This window comes from Syngnathus leptorhynchus, chromosome 13 (assembly GCF_054491065.1).
Source record: "Syngnathus leptorhynchus isolate UIUO chromosome 13, UIUO_Slep, whole genome shotgun sequence".
NCBI classification, from domain to species: domain Eukaryota; kingdom Metazoa; phylum Chordata; class Actinopteri; order Syngnathiformes; family Syngnathidae; genus Syngnathus; species Syngnathus leptorhynchus.
This window is the reverse complement of record NC_141207.1, coordinates 2,874,507-2,895,666: the sequence shown is the minus strand read 5'-3', so window position 1 is coordinate 2,895,666 and position 21,160 is coordinate 2,874,507. Positions and strand designations below refer to the sequence as shown.

The 21,160-nt window shown below is 38.0% G+C and overlaps 2 protein-coding genes across 6 annotated transcripts in view; one reads left to right on the top strand and one right to left on the bottom strand.

The window, feature by feature from the left end:
- LOC147046930 (intestinal-type alkaline phosphatase 1-like) overlaps nt 1-21,160 on the top strand; it is a 35,803-nt gene that overhangs the window by 8,394 nt on the left and 6,249 nt on the right. Inside the window, exons 1-3 of one of the 4 annotated variants that reach the window (XM_085928482.1) lie at nt 11,598-11,710; nt 17,894-18,019; nt 20,104-20,219. In XM_085928482.1, the coding sequence (XP_085784608.1) occupies nt 17,998-18,019; nt 20,104-20,219 (138 nt within the window). In that variant the 5' untranslated portion in view covers nt 11,598-11,710; nt 17,894-17,997. Of the gene's footprint in view, nt 1-11,597; nt 11,711-17,340; nt 17,505-17,893; nt 18,020-20,103; nt 20,220-21,160 lie in introns of those variants that run through there. The other 3 variants (XM_085928480.1, XM_085928479.1, XM_085928481.1) reach the window with 3 other exon arrangements.
- Nucleotides 10,938-12,457, bottom strand: srek1ip1 (SREK1-interacting protein 1). Of its 2 annotated transcripts, none has more exons than XM_085928483.1 (5): nt 12,319-12,457; nt 12,129-12,176; nt 11,888-12,022; nt 11,595-11,667; nt 10,938-11,512 (listed from the first exon to the last, which is right to left on the bottom strand). In XM_085928483.1, exons 1-5 carry the CDS (start codon nt 12,329-12,331, stop codon nt 11,293-11,295), a joined length of 489 nt encoding a protein of 162 aa, XP_085784609.1. In that variant the 5' UTR covers nt 12,332-12,457; the 3' UTR covers nt 10,938-11,292. The 2 variants fall into 2 exon arrangements, with proteins under 2 accessions (XP_085784609.1, XP_085784610.1); XM_085928484.1 differs by having other exon boundaries at nt 10,938-11,514; nt 11,600-11,667.

Genomic DNA, 21,160 nt, shown 5'->3' with positions numbered 1-21,160 from the left:
AAAGTGCAAGACAAGAGGAGGGGAAAAAGGGGTTCTTTGAATCTGTGATCGATGAGGTGGCTTTATTTGACTTCAAAGTCCCCTAGAGCTGTCCAGGCTAAGTTTTGGCCCTCGATTTACCTCTTTCAGTGGTTTAAGTGAATCACATGATATTTCTTAGACCTTGCTGGAAGCCTCCCCCTGCTGTTGCTAACAAAAAAAGATCCAAACAATGATACTTTCTGTTAGAGCAGTGCAATATGTCAAAGGCTATTTTCCCCCATTTGTTACAGTTTCCCTTTTTTCCTTCTTTTTTGGCATTCTTTTTTAATGGCCTGCCTTGTTTTGCACCCGGCACCCCAGTAGTCTCAGGCAAATCCAGACAGCTATACCTTTTTGTGATAGGATGCGTGCAAGGAATATATATATGGGTACTCGTATACAAAGATACAAATGTAGGCTTTGAAATCGTATCAGTTGTTCTTTGCTTTATTTGAGTGATGTGAATAATTGTAACTTAATCATGCAAAAATGACTAATCAAAGAGAGGAGGTCAATTTTGCTTGTTCTTCCAAGAGGTAAATCTGTAGTGGTGTGATAAAAAAGTACATCAAGATAAAACCGAAACACACCTCATGAATTCGACTGCTGTAATAACTTTATATTGCATCACTTTACTGACAGATAGTTGACAGCAAAGTACAGGACTGATGGGAAGTGCTAGTTAACCCTGCTAAAATGTCTTCAAGTATGACACCAATTGCCTAATGTTAACCCTCCTTGCACACCTTCTCAACATATTTACAAGATGATGAAGACTGATGACTAATGGATTGATTGATAGGTTAGCAATGAAATCATTCATTTAACTCAAATAACCGCTCACCTATGTTACCTTAACTTCTAGATGGTGAAGATAAGTAACATAACGTGCTGTAAATTGACAATTTGAGCTGATGTAAATGGCAAGCAAAACAGACTTCATGCTGTTTCACCATTTACTGTAAGTTACTCTTGCAGGAAGGGTGTTACAGTAAATACTTGTCTGCACATGTGGTAAGAAACACCAACACTTTGATCTCTCACTTCCTTGTATTTGTTTGAATCACTTTAGTCACTGAAGAGGATGTGTCTCTGTTTATATAGGTGGGTGATTCAAACACTTTAACAAGCACCATTTAGCTCTTTCTAGTTTCCAATAAGGGAAGATCGCTAGTGATGAAAGGTGGGAACACAATCGGATGCAAGTTTGGATGTATTTGATAGACTAATCATTTACTCAGAGTAGTTTCTCAGTCATGTGTCATGCGTTGCCATTTGAAAACCCTTCTTCTTGTGTTTTCAAATTGATCTTGTCTCACATCCATCAATCTTTTCAACCTTTAATTGACATAAAAGTCATGTGGACTTATTTAGTGTGTGTGTGTGTGTGTGTGTGTGTGTGTGTGTGTGTGTGTGTGTGTGTGTGTGTGTGTGTGTGTGTGTGTGTGTGTGTGTGTGTGTGTGTGTGTGTGTGTGTGTGTGTGTGTGTGTGTGTGTGTGTGTGTGTGTGTGTGTGTGTGTGTGTGTGTGTGTGTGTGTGTGTGTGTGTGTGTGTGTCCCATTTCGATGACATCATCTCGGGGGCATATTCACACTAAAAGGCTTTACGAGGGGGATGCTAATTTCCCTGGCAACCTGAGCCACCGGGAAGTGGCGCTGTCATCTAATAAGTTGAATAAAGAACATATCGAAGCTGCCCTCCAAAATATAAATGAACTATTAGAAGCGTTGCACGCACCATAAGCACATCAAAACCAATGTAAACATTTAACTCCAGTTTTAATATGCTCTATATAACGCAATCAAATCGTAATATTTTGACCTTTTCAACTTTGCATGTGTGCTGAATTAGTATTTAACTGTTAAATACATCAAGGTTGTGGTTAAAGTTAACCCTCTGAATGGAGGGGAACAAAAGAGGAACTCATTCTGAAATAGAATTTTGCCTGTATTTTATTTCACTTATCTATTTTGAAGGTAATCAACATGAATTGGCGATGACAGGTGGAATATATGTAGTCTACTATATTTAAGTTGATGTTTTCACTAGTCTACCTTGGACAGTGGAACATTTGTTGAGTGCATTTTAAGATACTGCAACGATAATCATTCAATTGGTCAACTAGGTCACTGAATTCCAATGACACATTTACAGAGTGGGAAACTATGACAACGCTCTCCTTCCCATTGTAAAAACAGCACTTGTGGAATTGTGCATCTGTCTGAAGCTAGTATTGCCAAGGAAGATCGATCACAACTGCCCAAGGCTCCATCCGTCCATCCGTCCATCCGTCCAACCCACTGATCTCAGCTAATCTAGGTCTTAGATCTGCTCTTAACGTCCACAAGGTATCTGTAGATCCTCGAGCAACTTCATCTGCCTTCTTTCAAAACAGCAGCCCAATGTCCAAATAAATTGCTCCATCCACTTTGCCAAACTCCCAAATTGAGGTCAAACTCCAAACCCACATGGCACAATGGACTTTTCTTATTCTAATTTTCATCCCAGCAGTTTCATATGCAAATAAAACACCCAGCAAGACTGAGACCAAGTTTTTGGGCCACCAAATTCAAACTCCATGCCTTGGCAAAACAGGCAATTCCATCTATAAAGCTAACGAACGCTACTTAATCAATTGAATGGGAATTCAACTGTGTCCCCCACGGACGTCTGTGACGGATGTTCCAGGAGTGCAGATTTTTTAGCCTGTTACTGTAATCCATTCTTGCATGAACAGGAGAGGAGACAAAAAAAGACAGGCAGGGACATTAAAATATAACCTATCCCATGCCTGAACTAAATAAAACTGTCATACGTTTAAGACAGCATTGTGCAATTGAAATCATCAAAATTTTTGATGAGTCGTGCTGGAAAACAATAAGAGGGACTCCTCAGGAAGGCCGCGAGAAGGGCTTTCCCGTTATTTACGTAGGAAGTTGAACAGATGACATGTCATCTTGTCATTTCTGCTTGGCATAAAGTGCTTCTTGCCCCTGCCACATTTCAAACGGGTCACTGAGGCTTCCCAGTCAACAACACAGAACCAATTTTAAAGTGTACAATTCCCTTTTTCTCTGGTTTTATATCAGATCATTATTTGCTTAGTCATACGTTCACTGTGCTTTATTGGAGTTCCTGTAGAGGTTGAGTAGCTAATGGCCCCATAATATATCCTCAGACATGGGCACAATGGTTTTGTACAGACATATTGAAGAGTCATTTGTCTTCTCATTCTTAACCCATATGGAGATTTATATCCAGCCATGAGTGAGATGTTAATTTGAGAGTGCTAAAGGAAGGATAGCGTTTTGACATAGCTAATCGTTTCCGAGTAACTCCAGGGCTAATGCATCACTACAATTGGACAATGAATCCGTGCGAGGGTGATCCCGTATAACTGCATCCAACGTGACGTATGATATCATTGATTACACAAGGGCATCTGTGTCATATCCATAGGGTGGAAATCCCTGTGACCAACGGGACCCCAAGTTAGATACCATCGGCATTGAGGCAGGAACTTCCACCTGTCACTGTGATATGTTAATTGCAAATTTAATTAGCATTTTACTTGCCTGTGTCATGATTTTCCAGCCATATTACATCATCGTATTTGGAGGTAGGTGGGTTGTTGGTCCAAATAAAAAACAATATTGCTTGACAACCAAAAATGAATGGACAGGACATGTAAGTATGTTCAGGAACATGTTCAATTAGCTTGGGAAAAACACGCAGATGTAGAGTTTTTTTTTTTTTTTTTTGGTAATGGTGAGGATTTGTAACTTTGGACCCTAGCCCAGATTCAGACTTTTCGGAATTTAATACTCAAGACCAAAATTGAAGTGTCCCTTCGCAGAAATAAAGGGAAATACATTTACATTTGTTTTTAATTATTTACAGCCATCATATTATATGTCACGATATAATTGTTGATGGTTATAATTGTGACTTCAAATGTATAAAAACAAATGATGCTCATCCAGTAGCTTAACACTAGTTACATGTGAGAAAAATTAGATTTCTCATGGTGTCATGTGGACAGGAAGGGAGCTGTTCTTCAGCACCTGTGTTTTATGCAATAGTTAATTTCTCGGATGCTCATATTTATTAGTGTTAGTCATTTTCCAATCAAATAAATTGCCGATCAAAGAAGTCAAAGTGGTCATTTATTGGCATGGGTTTATTACGATATAAAATATAAATGTTTGCTTTCCTCTTTCACATTTTCCTTACATTTTAAAATCTATATCAGATTACAAATGAGGTCATGTTTGTACTTTAAACACATCCCTTGAATGTGTATGTTGTATGAGTCAACTCTGAGGTCCATCTAGACACATTACAACATAGTAAGTCACAATTGACTCAAATAAGGCTTAGTTGTCTTTGTTTTGAAAGGACACCTCCCAAATAATATCAATTAGTTTGGCTGGTCAGACGTTCAGACGAATTTCCTCTTTCTGCACTCTGAGTCAGTGATGGGTGTGGTGGAGATTTGAGGACCCAAGTGAATTCAAGTACCACGTTAACCTATGGATGATAAACTGAAAGATGATGAATTCTTTGTGTAATTCGCCTACCCATGAATGCGGGAAGTGATAGCTACAAATAAAGCATGTCGCCTAAAGATATTCTTTATCTGACTTGAGCTCACCTCTGCTCTTTGCAACTTCTCATTGAACATTTTCCCCCTAGTGGACAGACATAGATATGAACTTATTCTGGCTCTCAACTTGATTCAACATTAAGAAACAATTGCCTCATCCAACTTCTTTGAAATCTACTTCAATGTCTCAAACGGGTGTTCCCAGAGTAATAGGTTTAATCTTTTGATTTGAATAGCCCACTTAGTGCTTCAAACTCTTTTCATGTACAACTTGGCGCTGGCCCCTTTAGATCAAATTGTTGCCTGTAGTCAAAATAGTGACATCATTAATCTAAAACATTTTAGATCGAATTTTGGTAGACGGAGATATGGGAAAAAAAAAACTCAAGGTCAGCTACGTTAGTCTCCAATTACTGCTTTTAAAAACACTGATGGCTCAAAAGATGAATAGACAATACAAATGTATTTAGAACGTAACATCATTTGCTTATTGTGTGACCCTGAACAAGATATAAATGGAGTTATCTATCAATGTGCTTCAGAGGGCAAAAGAAGCATAAAAATAAGACTGAGCTGATTGTGTCAAAATTAGATCACACAAGATAAATGAATGACAACGGACAATCCTATGAATACAATATCTGCTCCTGAATTCTGGCCAACTTCTGATTTGTTCAAATTGAAAATAAAATGAAAATGCCCATTGTTGTTTTCGTGTCAACTATTGCCTTCATAAAAAACTTTTATCAAAGTAGAATTCCACTTTTTAACCTTTCAAGGGATTACAGAAGGCAAGATGGCTTGCATAAGCTTTAAACACAGGTCATGACTTTCTGATGCACTTTCCATTCTTCTCATAGTTGCATTGCTCATAATGTTAGTACCAGTGTGTCATAATGTGGACCAGTTTTTTTGAGGATGCAATTATCCAGCCTCATTTTTATGGTGCTCCTAATTCCTTTTCCCCTCTTTCAATATATTTGTATCCTTCACGCAGACAGTCGCATGCAAAAAAATAAAAACTGAAGGCAGGTTGAGCTTTGGATTTATGTGTAACAAATACCAATTTGTATGACTTCATGGGTAATATTATTTAGAGACTCGTCATATTTTGCTTGTCTCTAAAAGGTTTTTATGTTTTTTTTTAATTCTGTGAAAGCATTTAGTCGATTTAGTTTTAAGAATTTTTAAACAACCCCATAGCTGCCACATACAACTCCTCATCTCCCCACATTTATGAATTTGAATCCTGGCTTATGTGAAGTTGAATGAATATAGCTCGGTTCAAATCGTAAAATACTGAGTTATTGTACACAATCAAACCCAGAATCCATGAGAAGCTTAGTCAGTTTTCAAAACAAAGCACTCGTGAACTTGCATGATATAACAGTCAAAACGAATCACAAGTTGGCAAGAATCACTTTCCCAGGATGAGAAAAGCAATTTGTATTTGGAATGAGGGCATAACTCAAATCTCCAACTGATATCATCACTCTCAACCTGCACATGGAACCGCATGACCCGGGCCGCCATCAATCTCCAGCACAGATCAATCAGAGATCTTCAACACTAGCCCTTTCAGTAACGAGACCACCCTGACTTGCTATGATGTTTTATGTACCCACCACGCACGTATAAAGCTAATAGAAACAGGAGGATCATCATAAAAAAAATACAACCAATCAGAAAAAGACAGCATTTAAGTATACTCAGCAGATTACACTAATCAACAGGACTCAATTAAGGGAAAAGTAATTTCCTAATAATCTACTGGAAAGAATCAGGTTGATTCAAACTCTGCCCATGCAGAAAATCAACCCTTCAAACTCTTGAATTACGTTTAATAATTGTAATTATTATTTTGTTATGTGGCTTTTTTTTTCCCTTCAAAAGCAGTACCAACCTCAACAAGCAAGTGGGAGTAAGATTATTTGAGAGGACAGAGAAGAATATACAACGATTATGAGACATAAACAGATCATGCCTCACCGAACAGATTGTAACTTGTAGGTACAGTTAGAGAAGACTATTTGATTGTTTTGATGTTTTAGAATTGTAAAAGGCTCTATAAATTGTGGCGCTAATGCCTTTTGAAGCTATTGCCCCCCCGCCGTAAAACAAAACAAAAGAAGACTCAATAATGTCAATTCATGGACATGATAGAGGTTTGAAAAAATTTTTTTTTTTCAATTTTATAGAGTTGGCAATTTGATATGTATTTAAATCTGGCACATTCTGATTTTCACGATACAGAGATTGTAATTTCTTTTTTATACTTATTTATTGTTTTTACGGTACAATTCACCTGAAATTGATATTTTAATAATTATTGATAATGCACATACAGTATGCTATACTGTATTTCAGAAATATTCTGATCCAGCCTGGTGAGAATAAATAAATAAAAAAAAAACAGGATTTAATATTCAAATAAAGTCCTAAGCATTGGCATTTTGGTGTTTTGCAGTGGCTCAAATAATTATTTTTACTTTCTGTTGAGTTTGAACCTGGAATTTGAGGTTCCTGCAGAAAAATAATCTGTCACTTTCATCCTCCCATCAGTCTCATTCACTTTATCAGCCCTCATGCTATATTTGCTCTCTCTCTCTTTCTTTCATTCTTTGCCAGTGTTTCATGCACTCTTTGTCTCAGTCTTCCTCACTCTCACCTTTCCCATGTGCTGCAGGCGTGGTTTTAGCCAAAGCCAAGAGGGAATGACTGGGAAAACATCTCTGGTTACCTCTGCCTCTGTGGTTATGCTCCTTACCAATTTTTACAACGTGTTTGAAGTCATGAATGAAAAATGACAACACTCTTACTTTGACCCCTCACAAAAAGAGTGGTGAGAACCATCCAATGGTGTCAAAACCATGCATCGGCCTTTCATTTAAAGTGTTGGGTTATACGAAGATCAAGACACTTGGTTTAACGCTCTGATTTTAAAAGGAAATTCAATTGGTCAAGAATCTGCTTGGCTGTGTTCACACCCACAACGGTGCAAACTCCCATTTCCAATTGCGGGCATCAATGAAAATACCAAAAGAAATTATTTTATTAGTGTTTATTTAAATTATTAGTGTACATACATATTGAGAGACTTGCACCCTTACTGGTGTTTTGACACAGATCCCTCTCACTTGAGATTATTTTGTCAATATTAGTACATGTACAAAATCAAAGGACATTGAACATTTATCAGTAAAATGCAGTATGGATGCTCTCTCAGGCAAAGACTAGGAGCAAGAAAAGTGTTTGAATTCTTCTTCCTCTGGTGGTATACGTATGTTTACCGCACTTTAACATTGTTTTTCTATTTAATGTCATTTTTCTTTGATTTTAATTCTGTATTGATTTGCCAATTGAACTATTTTCTCTTCTGTAGGAAAAGTACAATGTCTATTCATTTGTTTTGCTGCTCCAAGATGGAGGTTCCTTTTTAAAAGTGCTGTCAGAGCTTTGACATAAAAGAAGACATAAAATGTGAGGCATTCCTCTACTTCACTAAACATGTCGTATATTTTCTAAAAAATAGTGGTTGAAGTCCCTGAAGCTGAAGATAAAACCTTTGCCTTCTGTATGAGAAACAAGGTTCTAACCAAAACTACTCTTTGTTGTTTTCCATAGACAAAAAAATGATTCGCCTAGAATTTCTTCATTAAATGGCAGAACATTAACAGCATTGAAGTTCACAATTAAAAAACAAGCTTGCGGGAGTGATTGACTAATTTATCTTAAAGTGTACAACAATGCATTAAATACACACCGACACATTACTCCTACTCCCTAATTGGCTTTGCCCCCCCCCCCCCTGGTTCTTTATGCCTGTAAATCCATTTCATGTATATAAAAACATGTGGTCCAAAAAGAAAAGAAAAGGGGATGCGGTGTTAAATGCTGCGTTTGCCTGTCACAAAAAAAAAAAAAAAATAAATAGAATTCTGATGTGCTCTAATTGTGCTGTGGTTATTAAAATGTTGACATGAGTAATAGGCTCTAACAATATTATTACAGGTAGTATTGAGTATTGATGGATCTGATAATAACCAGAGTCAAACTGTCATGTGGCATTTGATGGTTTGTACAAAAAAAGTCCTCAAAGTTTTCATCATCTCCACTATACTACATTTGCCATGATGCAAAACATGGGGAAAAAATGTGAATGGTCAGCACAGGTTAGATTTAGTGATGCATATTGCATATGCAATATTACAATATTACATATTGTACAAACAATATAAAGAAGCTGTAGTCTGAAAGAAAAAACCTGCAGGAACTAGGTCAGCTCTAGCAATACTCAAACAACCCAGAAGGTTTTCAAGAGAATATCCTCACCCCGTTTGACCCCTTATTATCTTTCCTTGTGGGTTTTGGGAGTATGTTGAACACACTTCCTGTGAAGCTGTGTGGTATTTATTACAGCCTTTTTTTTTTTTTTTTTGGATGACTTGAGACATATGGACTACAGTCTATTTATCCTAGAGGTTATTTGCTACAGAATAGGAAGAGAAAAATGAAATCTAAGATGTTGAATCTAAATTGGTAGCAAATGTATTGCCTGCAAGCAGCACTTGTCCTCAAGTAAGGACATCTCTGAAACAATATTTCAATAGTCTTTGTGGACATCCATGTGCACCCAACATAAGTGACTTATTTAATTTCAAGGAATATTTATATTGTGCTTTTATGTGTAGTGAATGGGGCACATGAGCAAAAGGTTTACAATAAAACATTAATTGTTGGAACAAAGTGGGCAATTTTAATCGGGAAATAACTACTAATTTGTTGAGTACTTACCAGCTTGAAATATTCATGAAATAAACTCTTTAAAGTATAGAAAACTTCATAATGGCCCAGATGGTGGGGGGAACATGAAATGAAGGCAAAGTAAAAGTGTCTATGTGCAGCCACACTGAGCAAAACACATGCTGTTTTGTGCAACAACAACAACTAGTTCCCCTCAGTCCATTGGCTTTTATTGAGCCTTTTGGGGCTGCACAGGGAAACAGAAAGCAAATGTGACCCCATAGAGCCATTTGCATGAAAATGAGATTTTCAAAGTCTCTTTGAAGAGACTTTAACAGCAGCAGTGTAGCGATTGAGCCTCTATGCAAGCATCTTTAGTACATTCGTGACAAACTGAGACTTTTTTTTTTTGCAAATGGATTCAAATGAATAGTAGAGGCATTAACATAAGGTGTCAATTCCAATATGATTGTATTTTATTTGAATTGCTTGGGAGCACATTAGTGGGCTACATACCCACGTGAGATCCGTTGCTATATGATCTGGTACAAAATAGTGGAAGCATAACCACATACTTTTAATGTGCATGTTGATGTTACCATTTAATTTTTAATCTGTAATTTTAAGTGCCAAATTTGCTTTTACGTTTTTTTTCGAAAAGCCTTTGCAGGTTCTTCCGAAATGTTAAGCTTTGACAGTGTCAGGGACATGAAAATCCAGCTTTTTGGGATTCCTTGCCAGGAGATGGCCACAGGAAATTGTCTATTCAACATCCCTTTAATTTGATTCATAGGTGGAGAGTGTAAATGTGTTATCACAGTCATAAATCAAAACTTTATGGCTTAGTGCATGTGTGTGTTGCTTGCAGATAATGTACATATTGGCTTGTGCTCCGTATGGACCTAATACACACGTGTTTATCATCCTCCCCTTGCAACATCTACTGCATTAAGATTTATGTTGGGCACGTGGACCAATGCAGGCTGACAAGTATTACCATTCAATGTCGGTTTTAACAACAAACAAATGATGTATTAAATACTTCTATATCCCCCTCCCCCCCCTAAGAAAATTGCATTCTTCTGAGTGCATTTTCATTGGAAAATTCAACGGGATTCCTAGTTCTGAAAAAAAACGGTCTCGTGATGTTCCAACTGTGACCACTAGGCGGACTATTGTACTTAGGTTTTCTCTCAACTTTCTAAGTGTCTTTTAAAAGTATAGGTACATTCATGAGAAGCATATTACAGAAATCCCCATTGAAAAAAAATGGGAGTAGTATAGTGACAGTGCCAACACTGATAGAGAAAACCCTGTTGATTAATGTGTTGATCTGGCAAATTGTATAAGCTTGAGAAAGTATTCAAATGGGACCTCGAAGCTAAATGTTGCTGCCATCTGCTGGATAAAGATTGTTCCACTTCACTTTGGTATACGGACACTGATTTTGAATAAGGTGATGTTTGCACATTTATTTCAGATCCGAACAATATGGTAAATAGAAATATCCAAAAGACGGTCCATCTGAGATAAAGTATTCATCAACTGGTTGTGCTGACAAAGAAGTATGATAAAAATTGTTTGCTTTTATTGGGTATTGAGGTATGGTATAGTCAACAATTAATTTCTAACTACACATATGATCACTAGTATCAGATAACCTTGTTTTTTTTGGGGGGGTTTTGTTAAAAACTTCCAGTTGACGTATTTAACGCGTACAACTTTTCAGCAGATTCGCTTATGCTTTCCATACCTCCCTAAATAACCAAAAATGTTCCCATGAATAAACCTGAAAAAAAACCCAGTTACTTCTTCAGTATAGCTCTTCCACACTTACGACCATCGGTTTATTTTACCAAGTCATTTTTTGAGTGTCAAGAAAAATTGGAATGGAAAAAAAAAATGGACCCCCGGACACAGTTCAATCACTGTCCGATCCACTCGAACTGGTGGAGCTTTCCTGTTTCTTCTTTCTGTCTCTCTTCTTATGCTTTCCGTGATCCCGTTTGTTCTTCTTACTTTTTTTCTTGTGGCTTTTCAGTTTCTTTTTCTTTTTTTGCTCGTCATCATCTGACGCAGAGAGGGACCTGCTACGTTTCTTTTTCTTTCTGGTAGCTTCGTCACTTGATGTTGAAGAATATCTAAGAAGAAGAGGATTGCAAAGTCCAAATATTAAAATCAGTAATGATCAATGTTGCAGATAACCTTTTAGAAATAACATACCTTCTTCTTGATTTTCTCTCTTTGTTCTTTTTCAGCTTATGCTTCTCTTTTTTGTGGTCATCATCACAAGAGTCTGAAACATGCAAAGTCAGTCACAAGTGTGGAAATACTTTAAGGTAAACGTGGATTATGTTATGAAATTAATTAGATTAATACAATTCAATCATTACTTTATTCTTCCACTCTTAAAAATCTATTTACGTTTGTATCTCCATGCTTGCAATAAACCACGCTGCTCCTATGAAGCCATGATTTGTTTGCTGTTTGGATGTGCGATGAATATGATATCTTACCTCGACGTCTTTGCCCAGATCGATTCAGAACTTCCTCTTCACTCTCCTCAGTGCTGGTGCTACTTACATCCAGAACAATGTCTTTCTGGGGGTCAACTCTCACAAAGTTTCTGCACTCAAAGGTCAAATGGCCCGCTTAAAAAAAAAAAAAAAATATTGCACAACAATTGCAAAAGCATGAGCATGTTATGCACACTAACTAAATGGCAAGAAAATAAGACGAAGGCATCATGTGACTTACGATATCCGCATTTCTTGCATCCGGCTCTGATATTATCCTTATTCGGGCCTGTTTAATTGAAAAGGATAGGTAAGAGTTTAGTGTGTTGCGGGCTAGTAAAAGGTAGCAACTTCCCGGAAGGCTAATCCGATTCCGTAGTCTAAAATAAAATGTATACTTTGGAACATAAAGTTATTAAACCGATACGTACCAGGAATGGCCATATTCGTTGTGTTGATGAAGAAGATGTAAGCGTCAAAGCGCGAAATCGACCATCCGTATGGTTTGAGTCCACACCCAAAATAGAACCGGCTTGAAAAAGTACTTCCGGGTGATAAATTGTTCCCACCTTCGTGTTTCATTTCCTCGCTTTCTTCTGGAAAAGCTCGGCAAGCATTTTTGTTTTTGCAATGATGAATCAACTGTTAATTCCTATTTAAAAATATTAAGTGTACAATCTATCATGTCCTGGATCGTACAAATAAATTCCTGAAGAAATAGGTGCAAGCAGAAACTGTAAACCCAAAAGGCCAGTACTATTTTTCTACCACTGGGTGACGCACTTTCAGCGTTTTGTAATCAATTTGAGTTTTGCTTTAGAATACAATTTTGTAAATTGAATTGCAATTAGTAGACTAAGGGAAAAGATTGGCAAAGATTTTGTTCTCATAACCTGGCACCAGAATTGTGATTCCTCCTTATCTTTCTGATGTTACTCATGTCAGTACTAGTATTGTTTAAAGCTGGAAATATTAATCATATTAAACTAAATAAAAAATAATTAGGTTCGTTAAAGGCTTCCATTCTAAAAATGATACCTTTTAATATTGCACTTTCACAACATCTAGTTTACTGGAAGAGGCTATTAAAATATTTTTTAAATTGATAATAATAACTGATTCATATATTCATCTTCCGAACTGCTTATCTTCACAAGGGTTGTGGGTTTGCATAAAAAACAGTTTTTTTCTATTCATTCAATTTTTAAAACCATATTCATGAATGGAATATGGTCACATGCACCACACACGTCCGTGGAGGTCTGTCTGCCTATGACGGAGGCAAACAAATCAAAATCGCATTACACGATCTGTGGCACAATTTAGACCTGCTTTTAGCGAGTCTAAAATGAAATCAACTTTTGGTCACCAAATTGGCGGAATGCCCAGCAAGGTGCAACGCGGTCTGCCGATTCTAAAACACGTTAAACTAGGCACGAAAATTATGATGCGCATCTTTTTCTGCCAAGCAAAATAGGGCCCAGAGTCTCAGGGGGTGAAAACAAATCTTGACTTATGTCTCCTTGGCCCTGGATCCAGGTGGTACACTATTAAAATGAACTCTTCCACGTCATGACAGAAGACCACAAAGCCATCTGGATAAACTATTTTACATAGACTTTATGTGAAATGGATGCTTTACTTTGAGAACTTGGAACTGTTGTGAATCAAATGCTTAACCAGAAAATAAAGTGTGTTTTAGATTTACACCTTACTGTTTATAGTCTTTTTGGATTTCAAATAGGCTGCAGCGCCTCAGAAGGTAACAAACATGACAACTTTGCCTTTCCCATCTCGAGCTAGAATAATACAAGCAGGATAAACATTTAATAGTCTCTATTTCGGTGTGCAGTTATTTAGTGCATCAAATGTTCATCCTTAGTTTTCAGAAATAATATTTACCATGTACCTGATTGCTTTTCCAGTTAAGTCTGTTGTGGTTTCTAAGACGGTAAATTGAAAGTAGCCAGCAAGAGTCACACTGACATATGGAAAATGTTGTCACAAGGTCCCCTCACCTCACATACCACGACCCACACACATACACATGATCTCATCATCAAGCTAAAATATAACAGACGGTGTTACCTACTTGCGTACGTTAGTTACATGAGGTCTAACCACAAGCTCAAAATGGAGCTTAATCCACAATACCTCCGTATGTTTTTCCGAGACAATTCAGTCAGCGCTAAGGTTTAAAACAAGCATCTTACTCATTCTGACTAATTTGGGACATGGGATAAAGAACTTTTTCTCAACACTACTCTTTCTTTCATGCTCATACTTTGAAATAGCAGCTTCTTGCTAAAGAAAAGAGACCTAAAAGGGATGTTTTCATAAATATGAATTAGCAGCTACAGACAGGCTTGTTCAGAAAAATTTTGATGTCTGTGCCGATATAAGACATTCCGTTGTGTCTTATTGCTGTTTCTTTCCTTTCATGCTTATCTTAGCTTCATTGCTATGACTTGCCTTCTGTCATCGGTTCAAATGAAGTACAACTGACAGTGTACGTTTTTTGTTTTTTTTTAAAAAACAATGTGACAGCGTTAACCTACTTGGACAGATATAATTCCAATTTTTTTACAATAATACAGATGTTAGTCACGTCAACTTTTTCTGAGAAACTAAAATACCGTTTCATACATCTCCCCCCATTTTGTGTCCAATAAGCTGAGTGGCAAGAATGACTTTTTACAGATCACATCTTAATTTTCTGGCATTCCATCTTACGTACCTCAATTTACTGTCCTTTATTGCCTACTATGAGGAAGAACCGTTGAATGCAAGAGAATTACTTCTGAAAGTTTAACTTGCTCCTGAACAATTTATTTCTCCACTTATAAAATTACAGCTTCAACCCTGAGGCCCAGGCTAATAAATCACACTTCTTTGTAGTACTATGTATTGTATAGCTTGTTTATTTTATGCTACATTGATAAGCTACAAAATAGTTTGTGACCTAAATCCTGACGGAAATCAAATGTCAGATGCTCCTCATCTCACAGTGTGTCTGGTCAACACCTGGCGTACTCTATGGCCATGGTGGAGGATGTTTTTGGACCAAGGCCCAACCAGGTTTCAGCATGGCTCCACCATGTAAATAAACCTATGTCTGACCTCAAGCGCCAGAGTGTGCAGTCTCCTGACCACTTGACACAATGTTCCTCCCACAAGCTTGATCCTCAAGACTGGGTGGCCGTTGAAGGAAAAGGAAACTGGCTTTGGCATGGATTCGGAAGAATAAACACAAACCCTGTAGAACAGGCAGTAGAATCCAAGTTTACACCCGACAAATGATTGGACATTTTGAATTATTAACATTATTTGACTTGGCTTTCGTTTATTGGTATTTGGGCTGGGACTGAGATTTAAAAAAAAAAAGAGAAAAGTACTGTTCTGATGGCAGAGGGAAAATATAATGACCACCATCCATCTTGGTCACAAGGCAGGCGAGCGCAGACATTTTGATGTCAAAGTGCCCTTCAGCTGGAATTGCGAATATCACATGACCAAACTCAAAAAGCAGGTGAGCTGCAACACATAGAGGTCACATTAATGATGGGAACATTTTGAAATGATTTTGGCTTTTTATCGACTGTATATAGGAGAGGTGCAAGTTGCTCTACATTCCCCTGATGAATTGCCACCAACCTGCTTCCCTTCGGGCTACCTCTTTCCTTTCAGGATCTTTCTGCAAATGTAGAAGTTCTGTAATGACAGGCTTTGATGTGAAGGGGATCTAGGCTAAGCACGGAGCTTAGTGATGAGGGAGGAGAGACAAAGAATATGACGCAGCCAGTCAGATACAGCACGGATATGTGTTGATTAGAATTCTCTTTTTTTTTTTTTTTTTGCCGCAGTTCAATGCCTTAATTCAAATGTTTATTTTGCTGCTTAAGCCCTCCCTCCTTTCAAGCCAACAATTAATATGTTTACCTGCAAACACCTTCCTTTTGTAAAGGACTCAGGACGTGAAAGTGATAAACCAGGGCTGATTTTATTCATGTCACAAACCTATATTTATAACTTTGCTTCTGTAGATGGTTTGATTATTATTATTATTTTTTTGTAACAACGATCTTAGGTTTTGGATAGGTGTTATCCTGGTTTGTCCGCTGTGCTCCAAAGAATGCTTTGGGCGTTTTAACACATGGATAATTAGAGAGAACATTGGTGGATGGGTGGATCTGTTTGAGATAAAAACCAAAAACTCACATTATTATGTTTTGGATGCTGGAAAACCAACAACAAAAAAAAAATACACAGTTGACTGCCAGTGTACAAGTCCTAACAGCTGCTATAATAACTGACTGCAAGCACGTTTTCTTGCATGGATGAGCCACAGTGAAAACAGCCCGCAGCTCTATACACTTACGATTTGGACTTTCTTTCAGGGACCAACCCCGTGACAAATGGACAGAGGAATGTGCCATTACAAGTTACTGTATCATGTTCATGCATGCCGCCGGTGGTATTCCCACTTCATGCATTGTTGGCCTCTTTAACTCCGATCGCAGCTCTACCACAGTTTTGATTAAGCACTTGACTAACCATAAAGCCTTGTTGGCAACGGTTGAGCGGCTGGCATAAAGGAGAGATGCTGTAATGAGGTTCACAAGGTGAGAGTCGCTGGGCTAAAATGTGATTCCTCTGGCCGTGTTGAACAAGAGTCGGCTCAAATCACCTCATTTCACACGTTGACTCTCGTGCATGCGCAGGAGAGAAGCATTTCCATCCTGCAGGCGGTTGCTACAAACTCACAGCAGGAAAATGCTAAATGTGGAAAAAAAAAAAAAAAGAACTGAGTTGATTTGGTGAGAGGGGAAATATTGGTCTATTTTAAATGCAAAGCTAAAGAAGGGAAATGGCAATGGAAATGCAACCATTTTCCACTCATATGAAACAGAGCACATCAAGACTCAATCATTCTCAAGAATAGCATCAACTTTCTTCTCAAGGGGAAGGGGAAAGAAATGGAAAGAGAAATGGTTATGATTTGTCTTGTGGTGCGTGCCAAGAAAAATGGTGTAGCGGTTTTCCCGCCTGCTCATTTTTCTCCCATATTTAAGCCGGCTGCGTGCTGCTGGTAGACATTTACCACATCAAGAGTCCATTCAAGTTTCTATCATTCGCATTTGTGTGAGGAGGGGAAGGGGAGGACTGCATTAAAGTAAACCCTTTAAAAAAAAATAAAGAGAGGGTGGAAAGGGCCTGCGATGCTACAGTACTCCTGTGTGGTCTCTGCCCCCCCCCCCCATTTTCTCTCTCTCTCTCTCTCTCTCTCTCGCTCTTTCTCTCTCGCTCTTTCTCTCTCTTTCTCTCTCTTTCTCTCACATAGGTTCCTCCCTCTCTCACATTCTCTCCAAACCTATAAGCTGGCGAGGGCCCTTACTTACTACACACCCAGCAGGGCTTTAAAAAGGCAGGTCTCACTCTCCACACACTTTTTGGTTTTGGCGTTTTCTTCTGAACACCAGTCGAGTCCAGCATCTTCAGCCTCCGAGTCACATCACACCAGGGATGCAGACGCCACATCGCTGGTCTTGGAATCTCCCACTCATTTTTCTGGGAACTATGTTGCTGGCAGGAGATTGGGCTGCTGTGGAAAGCCAAGGTGAGGAGTCAACACAGATACGAGTGGTCCCTGTGGTTGGGCTATTTCTAGTACTGTGTGTGCAGATGCAGGTAAACTCAAACATGTTAATGTGTGTGAGGAATCAGGACAGACTGTCCCTCAGAACAGAATACACAAACTCAGGTTTGTAAGCAGAGGGAGAAGTCTGCAAACCCTGCACATGAATAAAAAGTGTGGTTGAGCATATTTTTTGGTTTGTTTTTCTTTTAAGTTTAATTGCATTCTGCTTAAAATGTAAAGCAGGCGGTTAGGTTGAGTACAGCTTGGTCGGTAGATGTGTTTTTGATAGGTAAAACACTAACACTCCAAATAACTTATGACATTGTGTCAACATATGTGCTGATCATATTCTTGGTCATCTTCAACAGTCCTGTACGAACATGAAAGAGAGGCAGCCTACTGGGATGCCCAGGCCAAGGAGACACTGGATGCTGCGTTGAGACTCCGCCCTCGGGATCACCAGGCCAAAAACATGATCTTGTTCCTTGGAGATGGTAGATATATTTTTTTTTTGTTGGTCATTATTCTTGGAGTATTTTTCTTTGAAAAAGCAAGCGTGACATTGGTCAAGGGTAACTTCAAAATACAGGATGACAAACTGTAGGAAAATAGAGCCTTTTGAATGCAGGACCATGTGTATGTGTGGGTAGATAAGTACTCGATCGACTGAGTGGATGTGGATGGAATAAGAGGGCCATGTGTGGTCAGTAGGAAAATGATGGTGGACCAACCATCTGGAATAGATTGTGAGAAGCTCACTGAGGTTCAACGTCTAAGACCTGATTAATTGGCTTCATTCCAATAAATATTACTTAGGTGGAATGAAGCAGAGGGGACTCAAATTTTTCCACATTAACATCATCCAAGCATATCTTTATTGGCCTTGTTTTATTTATTTATTTAGTTTTGAGTTTTTCCTTGCCCTCCTGGGGGATGTTTGAGAATAATTGTCAATTTCACACGTGTCCTGAATATTGTTAGTCACTTAAATGTTGAGGCTGAGATCTATCGGAATCAAATTACTTGTTTGGCATGCCCAAACATGGCCAATAAATTTCTTGAATCTTACCTTGTGCACTGGGAAAGTCATGCTGGAGCAGAAAAGAGCCGTCACCAAAAGGGTCAGGGTTACATTGATTAAGATTGTATTCATCAGGTGGCCAGACAGTCCAAATGCACAATGGCATTGCGTGAACGATTTTCTATTATGTAAGTCGGGGATGAGGACTTTAGGATGTGCAGCGACAGTTCAGGTGGCAATGTCGATTAGTGCAACGATGGTTGTCAGATGAGATCAGCAAGATGTGACCTCTTTGAGCAATGGAACTGTAGTAACAGCGATCAGTGAGGGGGAAAAGAATTACCATCAAAGTTAAAATGGTGTACTACCATGAAATCTATTTTCTTTTCAAACATATTTTAGACTTCACTTTAGCTGAGTTTTAAACCCAAACTTTCTTGGGTAATGGTTGATGTAGCTTTGTTCCACCAGTAGCACCAGGACATCTACTTTCGCTCTCTTCTTGGAGTTCTATGTAAACATTAGATTTGTTATACCTTCCCCCCTGCTTTAAAGAGGTTATTGCTGATGTCTCTAGCAGATGTTTGGGTCTCCCATAATGTTCCTTCTTACCATGTACTGTTGTTTTCATTAGTCTACTTGCGCAACTTTGTACACTAGTGGTTTCTTCAGAAAATCGACATGATTGAAAAATATTAGTCAATGGCTCTGATTTGATCAAATTTTTCCACCTTATCTCAAATTTTATTCTGATGTTTTTCCATCCTCAGACAGCTTTATCGCTAAGGTTTTAATGCCGCTTCCACCGTAACCTAGTATAGATACAGTCTTTAGTTTTAGTCTAGTCTTGTTGGCAAAACGTAAGACTGAGAATAGACATTGCATAGCATTTAAAATTCAATTGATTAATGTAATAGTTTTGGGCAATGAATCCAAACCTGTTCCAGTTTATAGCAAAAAATGAAAAAAAAAATAACTTCACAGTTCTAATACTAATGAAGGTGACAATGTTTATGAAATACGATTTTATAAATAGGCTCCAGTACACCTGCAACCCTAGTAAGGATAAGCGCTACAAAAAATACATGGATAGAAAGAACACTGTAATTGTTCTAAAAAAAAAAACCCAACTAAAAGCAAACACAAGATGAGCTGTTCCATGCTGTACAGTAAGTTCCATGATGTTGCACAGTAGTCATTTTGCACATGTTGACCCATGAGGTATTCTTTCAACAGTGGTCTTATTACTTGCCAAGCGGTGCTCTTTCAGTTGATGTTAATGGCATAAACTTTGTTTACTTGGAAGATGGTCAAATCCTCTTTTTACCTCAATTTGACGGGAATAGCCCTAGTTCTTCAAACAAACAATTTTTTTTTTCTTTTCAACCAAAGGGTGAAAATGTCTGCTTTGGATTTTGGATGTTCTTAAATTGAGAAAACCTTTGGAAACTTTCAAGGGTCATTGAGGTCATTAACTGACAGGAATATACAAAATGATTATATGACTATGCGAAATGACTATGCGAGTCAGTAGCCTAACCCGTTATTGTCTTCCAGGAATGGGCGTGTCCACTGTGTCAGCCGCTCGAATTCTGGAAGGCCAAATGCAGGGCAATGCAGGGGAGGAGACAGTCCTGGCCATGGACACCTTTCCATATGTGGCACTTTCGAAGGTGACAACACGTTAACAGCACATATTTCACAAATATAACATAAAAATAAATATTTTGCCCTTCTCATAATGCTGAATTGAATTGATTCATAGCTTGCTAAGCTGAGCATTTGTGTGTTGAATTGGATCTCATGACATTTTCTAGGTGATCACCTCATTTTTTTCATTTTATCACAATTTGTGAGCTCTAATTTGTTGCAGTACGTATGTGAAACAAGCTCAGTTGATAGTTTTTTTTTTTACCAATTTACTTTCTTTAATGTGTTGTCTCTTGCCTTCTCACTAAGACTTTGGCCCTCAAACCTGGGTAAAGGCAATTTAAGTCAAAATGCTGACACCGTGGCAAAATGAGAAAATAGATTTAAGGTGGGATCAAAACTTGAAGCCAACATCATAAGTCTTTAATTATGATAATCATAGAGAGAAGGAAAGTTTAAAGCTCTACTCTATATGTTATGGTAAATACTATGTTTTCTCATCTGCTAGGTCTTTCTGTGGAAGATTCTGTGCACCTTTTTAAAAGGGGAACCAACCCCCCCCTTTTTTTTTTTTCCAAAACATGAATACGTTATATGCGGCAGCACAAGTAAAATCACAGTCCGTCACATGCAGATGAACTTTTTTTATGCACTTATCCAAAGTGTCTGATACAAATATTCACAACAAAAGATGTAATTATTTACTCCATTAATCACCATTCATTAATATTTATAGTTCATTAAGCGACACTTACCTCTTTAAAAATGATCTTTGCATTGGGTCAGTTTGACACGGAACCTAACAGGAATGTTTAATATTCCATCTTGTGTTCACCATGTCTGAGATGGAAAACAGAATGAATGAATTCAACTTGATGTCAAAGAATTCTACAAAAAGAAATCCATATTGGCTCGTATATCTCAGTACATGTAGATGTTTCTGATCATGCTGTATTTGGTAGTT

Bases quoted from the DNA above. Each gene is read 5' to 3' on its own strand.
- srek1ip1 (XM_085928483.1), bottom strand. The intron at 12,023-12,128 runs GTAAGTCACATG...TTTTTTTTTAAG, and splicing joins ATGCAAGAAATGCGGATATC to CGGGCCATTTGACCTTTGAG. The intron at 11,668-11,887 runs GTAAGATATCAT...TGCATGTTTCAG, and splicing joins ATCTGGGCAAAGACGTCGAG to ACTCTTGTGATGATGACCAC.